This window comes from Cryptomeria japonica, chromosome 4, assembly GCF_030272615.1.
Source record: "Cryptomeria japonica chromosome 4, Sugi_1.0, whole genome shotgun sequence".
Taxonomy (NCBI): domain Eukaryota; kingdom Viridiplantae; phylum Streptophyta; class Pinopsida; order Cupressales; family Cupressaceae; genus Cryptomeria; species Cryptomeria japonica.
In genome coordinates, this window is record NC_081408.1 from 735504873 (window position 1) to 735516167 (window position 11295).

Consider the following 11295-nt stretch of genomic DNA (forward strand, 5'->3'; position numbering starts at 1 on the left):
AACAATCAACTGGATTATCATTGTTGTTACATACAATGTAGATGAGCCTGCTTATATAGGCAAGGCTAGGGATATGTATGAGCACACAAATATGACATGTGGCTCAATAAGAAACAAGGGTAGGTAGGAAATAGGTGTGGGTAGGTAGGAGAAATAATACAATATTCCACATGAGGTGGATCACCCACCGAAGGTGGAATTATCACTCCACTATAAGTGGATATGATAGTGTAATAACAAGATCAACACCATAAGAGGTGGAATTTCTCCTACACACACTATCCCAATGTGACACAAACACCCAAGTGTCTCATATCCAAACTACTATGAAATGCATTATCCTAAGTAAACTTAAGTAAGTGTAATAATATCCATGATGAATAATTATTTACACCAACAGTTTCATATCTCACCCGGTAACCTTCAAGTTTTGTAATCTTTACTGCTTGGTCACCTTCATAAAGAGTTTCAAGCTTTAGCCAGATCTACTTTGCATTTTCCAGCTCTATGACATTCAACAACTTCTCATCTGATAGGGCACTTAACAATACTTCTTTTGCTCTGACATCATTATCATCTCTCTTTTGCTCATCAAGACGTGTCAGAGTTCTAGAATTAGGATCATGAGGTGTATACCCTTTCTCTGTTATCTCCCAAACTTAAGCCCCAAGACATCTCGGATGAATCTTCATTCGCTCCTTCCATATTTTATAATTTGTACCATCAAATCTGAGACTCTCCTTCTGGTAGGGATTAAATGTAGAAGTTGATGCCATCACATCTCCTCAAGTGGTTAAGCTTCTGTAGAGAGGATCTTTCTCTGATACCGGAGGAAAACTAAGAGGAGGGGGTGAATCAATTTTCCACACATTAAATAATTAATGCAATTTATAAACCATTTATTGGAGCACAATATAAACAACATAGTGAAAGATAAATCATGAAAGCACATATCACACAACACAAATATTTTTGACATGGAAAACCCGGTAAAGGGAAAAACCACAGTGGGAAACCCTACCCAGAATCAAATAATACTTTTGTAGCAGTATGTGAAATAATTACAATGGGTATTGCACTTGCAATCAGGCCAACCGCCTAGAGCTCACTGCTCATCACAAAAGGGAAGTCTCACTGACTTACATAAACATCGAACTACAATCCAGAGAAAATGAACTATGAAAATATCATCTCCTAATGCTTGATACAGTTTCAGTTAAGCACAGATGTCTGCACTGCAATACCAAAACCTTCACAAACCTTCGCTGAATGATATAACCTTTCTCGCACATAAACCACTCTTAGATAATGCAGACATAACCATACCATCCTCTGCAAATTACATGAATAAGTAACCTATAAATATAGATCATCAACCTTGATAACAAGGTCGACTAAACCCTAAACCCATAAACCATAAACCCTAAACCCATAAACCATAATTACAAAAATTTCATCAAACAATACCACCAGACTAATTATGATTTACATTACATAGCATAGACCTAATTCAAATTCCCAAACAATTATATCTACTGGAAATTCCACTAAGACCTATATCAACATGTTTCACCAACTGGTAGAAACCCTCAGTGCAAATAACACAGAATAACCAATCGGATCCAAATAGGATCACCAAATCATCACGCTAGCCAATGTGAAGCCACCAAACAATTAGGACATGATCAAGAACACTTTCAACACGTTAGGAACCATTTCTATAAGCCGGACCAAAATCACTTAACCAAATCATCGAATATCATCAACCGGTACCAAGAATATCAACCGATAATCCAGAACATAAGCGATGACTTCTATAGCACCAAATCATGAACAAACTGAATGTGACAATCATATAACCATCTTGAATAACTATCCAAAACCAAAACCAATGATCTGATCATATCGGATCAAAATCAGTGATAACCAAGTCCAACCAAAATAGGAACCAACCAGGATCTAGCGGTAACCAACTGGGACATAACCATATCCAACCGAAGGACAATGTTGACATCAAAGACAACACATAAACAATTTCAGCATATTGCAAACATCATCAACCTGCAATGATCAAAATATATCATTTTCTTACTTGGGAGCATCAAAGAGATGACCTAGCATCCTATGGCATACACAAGGTCATCACCATGCTTCCAATTCTTATCTTAATATGATATTATCTCTGCTATCCAATCATAAGCCTCACCACCATCATTTATCCTCAATATCACAAGCACCAACACAACATATAGAGTGTAGACATCAAACACCAAGAAGGTGGATATTCACAACAAAAGAAAATCTTTAACCATTATCCATCTGCACTCTATATGAATGACAATAATTGCCAACAATTTCCCACAATCTGACAATCACAACACAACACTCAACATATCATCAATGACAACACACAAATTGAGGATTGATGTCAATGACAACATTAGTCATCAATGACAACAATTACCAACATACATTTAGGGTTATTTTATGATGATTTACATGCATGCTCAATTTGGTGAAGTTTCAAGTTAATTTAATTAGTAGATTGTCAATCAGGTGCATAGTTTATAAGATTTCCCATTAAATCTTGTGTGTATTTTAGTCTATTTTGAAAGAATCTATTTTAGAGGGTTTTGGATTGATAAATTAATTTTATTTTCTATCTATTTCCGCAATTTGATTAATTTATCAAATTAATTTTAATTTGGGACATTACATTTTATTGGAGGGATTTTCCTATATCTATGACTTAATTGAATCATATAGCAAAACTATTTTGTTATCACACAATATTGAGGTGTTCTAAATCCATCACCTATATTAGGGATTTATTTGCATTAGAAATTGTAATTATACTAAGGGGTATAAATATGGAAGAAGAATGATTTCAAGGATTTATTTATGGATATGCGATTATAGATTGAGGACTATTGATACAATATGCTATAGATAATCCAAAGATAACAATTCACATTGGTGTAGAAGGTATTAAATAACATAGATGATTGCTCAAGAGGTTTTAGTTAGTGCATGATCGATGTAGACCTCATAGATTATGGGATAGTAATAGCAATAATCTAAAGGTGGTAATAGATTATTGTCATGAGAATAATATGTAGGATGAGATCCAAGAATTTTATATGCTCAAAGGAGTTACCCTTGAAGGAGACAAAGTGAAAAGGGATTTCATATAGAGAAAAAGAAGATGGAATTTGATACTACAGATAATTGTAAGACAATAATAGGTCCATAGAGAATTCTTAGTATGTAGAAAATCAAAGTGTGTCTTGGAAAGTGTAAATGAACCATTGTAGAGGTGTGATGATATCTTTGTTGAAGGAGTTATACCACAAGATAATATAAAGGAAGAACACTTAGAGGAGGTGGTAGTACAAGTGATACTTTGTTCCTCAAAGGGTACTCTTATCAAAGGAGGTGTAGTGAAACGATCAAGTATGTTTTACAAAACATGCTCAAGAGTTAAGAAAAATTGACAATGTAGCACCAACCAAAAGGATAATTCTAGTAGTTTCTTGTCCTTTTTTGCAATCACTAAGCTCACAAATATCTTACCTATTATTATAGATGCACAAGCATCTTAGGGATTGTATAATCTTGCATTACCCAAAAAGAAATGTTTAAATATCTTTGCATATTTGAGCATGTTGACATAGTTTTGAAGTTTTGTTTGGAATTTGGATTTATGATTTTGATAGTGGTTTATACCAAATGTGATAATATATATGCATTACAAGATTAGTTGGTTGAATTCTAACAGTTCTCAATAATGGAGTTTGAACTAGTAGCACATTAAGATTGTGCAATTGTACCCAAGGAATAACAAGGTGATAACTTTTGTTCATGTTTCACATTTAGGAGACAACATGATATTTTGAATATTTAAAATTAGAGCCATTTTCTTATTTTAGTGGACATATGGATACATAACGTGAGTTTTGGTAAAGAAAGGGGCCAACTAGAATCACTTTTGAAGTATATATGTACATATCTGATAATTGGGGGCCACGATGATCCTTAGTGAATGTTCTCTTTCTTGGCTCGAAAAAATATAATGCAATTTGATGCTTCATAATGATAAAAATAGATTATAAGTGGAATATAGATCATAAGATCATTCTTATTGTCCTTGGGGTGTTTTCCTTTGGAATTTTCTTATATAAATGAAACAATTAGATTCATTTGAGAAGAGAGATAGATGGGAGGCAACTTTAGAAGTATGTATATATGCAAGAGCTTTGAATTGAGTAATAAAATATGTATCAATGTAGAATGTTAGATCCAATTACAAGTTTGAATGATTAGAAATCAAGTGGAAGATAATAAGTTACTTGGCTTCTTAGTTGAAGTTGCATTCCTAGAGGTGTAGGCATAGGACAAAAGATTGGAGATAATGCTCTAGTTGTATAAGCAACATGTACTTCATGTTTGAACTAGGATAAATTTGTGGTGAGGTCCATTGTATTAGACTATAAGACCTTTTGGCTTACAATTGTTATTAAGGCTTCAAGGTCTAATTGCAAAGCCAAGTGCCTTAGTGTAGCTATTAAATGAATAAAATGCATCATTTCTTTATTCATTTTGTTGTATATTTGGATTTTTTTGATGTATGGTTTAGTATGCGTGTTAGTGCTACATGGTTGGATTAAGATTCACTAAACCATTTATCAATGACTACATCACATGTACAAGTGCATGCTTTATCTAATATGTGGATTTGATCTTTTTGAATGTGTTCCTTCAACTTGCCATAAATTTCCATGTTTATTTTATTATAGAAATTTGGTTCTGTGGTCGAGAGTTTGCATATGACAAGGTTAATACCTCCCATGTGTCAAATCCTATAAGGATAACATCAATGACTTGGAGAATGATCAAAGATAAGAAACAAATATATACTGGATGTCCTAGTTAATGAAGCAAGTAAAATATAGTAATTGGATACTTTGAATTCAATGCAATAGTGAATATATCTTGAATGATCTTGTCAAATTACTTTCTAGATGCAAGGTTATGCTAAAATGAACAAGGGTTAAATGTCATAATTGAAGTATTTCATGCGACTAGCCAACACAAAGATCAGGTCGAAAAAATTAACAACCCTAACTTTGAATTTTAAATATTCACACACCATTTTTATAACTATACATCTAAACCAAATCACTTATGTAAGTACAAATTTGATTTAGGATAAGAAATGGATGAATCTAAAGATTAAGGTTGATCCTAAAAAATAGAAAACGAAGTAACCTAACTAAAATGAATTTAAAAGGAAGGGGGGAAAATGCAATGCATTTGATTTTCCTATTATAATAATGCATCACATAGGGGAAGGGGCTCTGATATTGTCCATGTTCCAATAATCGTTCATTGGAACATGCTAATTAAACCCCACCCAAAAAGTCATCTATTGGGTCAATAGCCAACTAAGTATACCCAATAGTTGAGAAAAAGGTTACTAATTAGAGGAATTGTGCAACTTTATGGTACCTATTGCACACGATGAGCCATTTGTGCATAAGTATTGGATCAATTGTTCTAATTTTGTGGTGGTCAAAGTGAATGATTAATGGCACAATAAAGACTATGTATTAGACACCATCTGACCACTTTTTGACCCTTGCATACATAACGAATCCTCCCACGTTTGTCGTAACTACCCAAAAGCTCAAACAATAGCTATAAGCTCTAAAAATCACATACATAGAAAACAAAAAAGTTATCAAAATCCAATATACCAATTAGAAACTTAAGATATACAAATTAGCTATAAGACCAATGATACCTTCCCTTAACCTGCTCCAAAATGTTTTAATTTTGAAGTCTCAGAATTTTTAAACTGAAATGATGAGTTAGGAAGATTCTAAATATTGTTGGTGCAATTAACTGTAGGGCATCCAAAAGGTAATGGGTGGGGCACACATGCCCCCCATTATAGCTGAAAATTTAAAAGTAAAGATGATAGCAATTAACTGTAGGTTTGTTTCCTTTATTTTCTTTTGAACCCAATAGATAGACCACAGCAAACATGTTTGGATGCAGCAGAGTCTGCTCGTGTGAGTACGTGTAGTGTTGTTTAGTGTGCAGTCAACCTGAACCAAAATCACTTTTTATACGCCATTTTCATGCCGTTCTCTCTATTTACAATGTACGTGGCCTATAGTTTTTCATAGAACTATTGTCATTCATAGGCAAGGGTGCAGCAATGGAGAATCAACAGAAGAAGAAGCCGATCATGTTCATGATGTTGCTGGTTATGTCTCTTGAAGGCTATGCAGCTCAAATGCAAAATGACTATCATGCTTTGGTGGCTTTCAAGGCCTCCTCTGATAAAACCAACAAGTTGGCTACTTGGACCCATAAAAATCCCTGCAGAAGAAGGTGGTATGGAGTGGACTGTGAAAATGGCAGAGTAGTGAGGATTGTGCTTGAAAATCTGGAGTTGGTGGGATCTATTCAAGCCCTGACAGCCTTAGACGAACTTAGAATATTGAGCTTGAAGAAAAACTCATTCACAGGACCTCTTCCTGACCTCTCTAACTGGAGAAGCCTCAAGCTCTTGTTTCTCTCCCAAAACCATTTTTCAGGTCCATTGCCTTTGTCTGTCAGCTCCTCAGATCATTTGGTCAGATTGGATGTTTCAGGCAATGAACTTAGCGGGCAGATTCCTGTGACTCTTGCTTCTCTGACCCATTTGCTCACTCTTAGACTTGATAACAATGAATTTTCAGGTGACATTTCAGAGCTTATGCTGCCGACAACTCTAGAAGTATTCAATGTTTCAGGCAACAGATTGAGTGGTATTATACCAGCAAGTTTATCCAAGTTTCCAAGCTCTTCTTTTGGAAGCAATGGAGGACTCTGTGGCAACCCTTTGTATAGCTGTAATAGTAGTATTAGTAATACTAGTAATAGTAATGCGGGCACAGATGTTACTCCCCCAGGTGCTAACAATAAGCCCTCCATGATTTCAAATCCCTTGCCATCACCGAAAACTACCCATTATACAAAACTGAGCAAGGGCAACATTGTAGCAATAGTGGTAGGAGATGTTGCAGTTTTGTTACTCATAGCCTGTCTTGTCTTTTGCTACTACTGGAGAAATCAGGGCGATAAAAACAAGGCGAGGGTCCCTAAGACTAAGGTTAAGCGGTCATGCGAAAAAGAGAAGCCTGCCCATGATCTAAATCAGTGTTCCAATCAGCCCCAAACCAGTACAGATAAATGCAAGCTTGTCTTCTTTGAGGACAGAAGGCCCTTTGAGCTGGAGCACCTTCTTCGTGCCTCTGCAGAAATGCTTGGAAAGGGCAACTTTGGCAGTGCTTATAAGGCTATCATGGAAGATGGGTCTGTTGTTGCGGTCAAGAGATTGAAGGATGTGCATGGTGTTGGAAGGAAGGAGTTTGAGCAGCATATGGAAGTGGTGGGAAAGCTGAGACATCAAAATGTGGTGAATCTGAGGGCTTATTATTATGCCAAGGAGGAAAAACTGCTGGTCTATGACTATATGCCAAATGGAAGCCTGTATGCACTTCTTCATGGTATGTAGTTTCCTTCCTCCACCCTCATTTCATTAGCTTCATTTATCATAATATGCGACCTATATATAGTCCATATTACTCAGTTTTAAAAAATGGGCAAAGTTTGTTTTGCTTTGTTTCATATGGCATTTCAAGATATTTTAATAAGGCTATTCTGTCTCACTCTGTGGATTGCTTTTAACTTCCCAGGCCATCAGAAGCCAATTGTAGTGAAACTATGGATGGGTTTTAAGTGTATGGAAGCTTTAAATAGAGTACCACATCAGTCGTTCATTTCTTTTGTTATAGGCTTTGTATATTTCATTGAGTCCGTTTAAGTAATAGACTCTCTTTGTGCTCCGTTTTCCTTCAACTTTATAGATACCATGGAAAAAGTATGCTAACTTTTTTAAATGCATGCCATCTAGTTTGTGCCTGCAATGAATGTTAGGCTGCGGATGGCATAGTTGAAGTCTTAGAGTACTGATAGCCAAAATCTACCTGAGAATTTGAAACCTATAATTAATAACCGAACCCAAATAACTTGAAAAGAAACAAGCATTTAGACTAAGGCCTGGGCTAACTGAGTTTTCAAAGCTCAGTAAGGGAGACCCTATGTCCTTGTAGAACTTCAATAGTTATCCCAAAAGAAAACTGGTTCTGTCATAGTAATTTTGCAGAGTACAATCCATTCAAATCTTTGGAAAATGTGAAGACTCCTAGCTCTGATTTGATTAAATGAACAAATTAGCTGGCGCCCATGTTAATTAGGTAATGTTAAGTATGTGTTCTTACCTGATTAAGTAATGCTAAGTTCTTACTTGATTAGGTAAACAGAGAAACTTGTATTTTTCTTAATGCTTGCCACCTGCAAATATGTTCTTAATGCTAAATATGGTTTTTCGGAACTGCATATTGAGTCGCTATCTTGTTTACATACACCAAATTGATATAGGTTTGTATTGAATGAAACCCCAGTAATGACTAATCCATGTCATCAAGGATGAGAGTGTAGCTTTAGGATGAAACCCCTTTTCATTTTCCTTTCACAAGTGTATTTTCACATCCACACTCCATTGAAAAAATCTCTGTTTTCCTTGCAACCTAGGATACATGTTTCCAATATCTGTTAATGTTAACATTTACTACAATGACTTGTTCCTTCAGGTAGTCGCGGCCCTGGTAGGACAGCCCTGGATTGGACAACTAGAATGAAGATAGCATTGGGTGCAGCCCGGGGCTTGGCATTCATTCATGACTACTGCAAATCACCCAAGATAGGCCATGGAAACATCAAGTCTTCAAATATTTTGCTAGATAGAAGTGGGAATGCCTGCATCTCAGACTTTGGACTTGCACTACTTGTGAGCCCATCTGTTGCAGCTTTGAGAATGGTGGGATACAGAGCTCCTGAGCAGGCTGCCACCAAAAAGATATCCCAGAAAGCAGATGTATACAGCTTTGGAGTTTTACTGCTTGAAATACTTACTGGTAAGGCCCCTTTTCAAACTCAGACACAAGAGGAAGGCATTGACCTTCCTAGGTGGGTGCAATCTGTTGTTAGAGAGGAATGGACATCAGAGGTGTTTGACATAGAGTTGATGAGGTTCAAGAACATTGAAGAGGAACTAGTAAGCATGCTTCACACTGCAATGCTCTGCACCTCACAATCTCCTCAACAACGCCCAAAGATGAGTCATGTGGTGAAATTGATTCAAGAGATCGGGGCACAACAGTCTCCTATGGAGGACCCAGTTCATTCAATAGCTGAATCTCCTTCTGTATCAGAAGACTCGGGAATTAGGAGCATATGATCTTCAATTTTCCACACTATCATTGGAGATACATAGGGTCTCACAAAGTCCCCATTGGATTACAATAGTGTTATGGTTTTGCTAAACATTTATGCTCTTTCCAGATGACTCAGAAGCGAAAGAGTTGAGAGTTCTTGCTAAATCAGTATGCTAGCTAGCTATCTTTTTCAGACATTTAACCAACAAGGCAAAGCATACATGTCTTCCAACCTTGCCACATTTATTTTTCTATGTAGTCTTGATATGTATGTGTTCAAGTTTAGAGAATTTGAAAGGAGTTTTGAATTTATCTGTCATGTGACAAGTGCTTTTGTAGTACTCAGGCCATACAGGATGATGTCACACAGTAATATTTACTGTGACAAGAACAGAGTTTGGATTTGATGTATTAGACTTGATACAATAGTTTTTCAACTTTTTCTCACTGGCTAAGTCAATGTAAATATGATGTGCTTTTTTATTAAATTTTGTGCAGTAAATATTGGGTGAGATTATTCAATGTCATTAGTGGAGTGTAGTGGAGTGTGAGGTAACTAATTGAGTGATGTTTGAAATGATTATTTTTATTTTTTTGGTCTGCAACAAAATTATTTTTATCCTATCGCATTCTTCATTCTGATGATGGATTACAGAGTGTGATCCAAAATGTTGATGATAAAAAAGTACTACATCATCAATTCCAGAAACTAGTTAACAGCTTTAATAGATTGTAGAAACTTAATATTATTAATTGATGTTTGAAATGTTCCTTATTTTTGTTTACACCACTTAATCTTGATCATGTCCCCAATTACATTACAATCCAAATTATGCACTTCAGTACTTCATTTGTCGATCATCTTGGCTGTTAAATTAAAGAAGATTAATTTGAAACTAACCCATTTGAAATTTCTACTCCAATAAAGCTAGAGAAATCTTGTGGGAAAACATCTGCTTTGCCTTGTCAAAATAGTTTGATTTGACAGCTCTATTGAGTAGTCATGATTTGAAAAAACACCGGTGATTCATGCGTGCATAGCTGCAATAATTTCTTCCTCTTTATAGGAGAATATTTGCTTTTGTAACTTTTTTTTTTCCTGTTTGAATTTTCAAGGTTGGGGGACAACTGATGCCCCACATGTCACTACAGGTCTCATGATTACAGGAAGACATGAATCATAAAGAGATTTATTGAACAACACTACTTTCTGCTTTTATGCAAAAGATTGTGAATAGAAATCAATACACACATATGCTGTAGTAATCAATCAGATGTTAGTGTTGGGTGGCACATGAATTTAACCAAACTGTCAAACCATAGATACCCACATCAACAAAACTATCCAAAATTACTGTGGCACATGATATCCACTTATTCTCATCATCAATATGAGGGAGGAAAAGTTAAGCTGATATTTTCCTCGTTTGTCTGTCAGACAAAAGGCCTATGGTGGTTGCAGATAACAAGTGACAATTATCAGTACATATGATGGTTTCAAGCAAAAGAATATTTTAACCTCCAGTACAGGCATGCGATAACTTACTCATAAGGTTACCAAAAGTTAGGTTGTAAATCACTGCAGGAAGCCTGCCAAATTGTTGCTTTTATAACAGGCCCCACGAACAAAAAGGAAAGTGTTTATTTCTTTTTTTTCAAATAAGGTAGAAAGTTTTTTTTTTCTTTCTTTTAACTATCCAATCCATAAAATATTATGGATTTTCTCAGATTGGTCTCTTAAAGGTAGAGATTCTTAACAGAGCTATTCGATTTATATTTAGATCCATGCCTAGATACTAATGTAGTTGAAAATTATATGGTATATACCATTATAATATAAATGTTAGTATCTACAAACTTTCTTTTACCATACAATATATGGGTTGACTAAATGCAATGAGGAATATAAAGTATTTTATATCTAATAATTTTTTATTTTTTGGAAGGATTTTTTTTAGTTAAAAAT

The 11295-nt window shown here is 35.4% G+C and overlaps 1 protein-coding gene across 1 annotated transcript; it reads left to right on the plus strand.

The window, feature by feature from the left end:
* Positions 1 to 6023: 6023 nt before the first annotated feature.
* Positions 6024 to 9817, plus strand: LOC131027457 (probable leucine-rich repeat receptor-like protein kinase At1g68400). Its single transcript, XM_057957534.2, has 2 exons — positions 6024 to 7559; positions 8706 to 9817. Exons 1-2 carry the CDS (start codon positions 6224 to 6226, stop codon positions 9350 to 9352), a joined length of 1983 nt encoding a protein of 660 aa, XP_057813517.2. The 5' UTR covers positions 6024 to 6223; the 3' UTR covers positions 9353 to 9817.
* The last annotated feature ends 1478 nt before the right edge of the window (positions 9818 to 11295 follow it).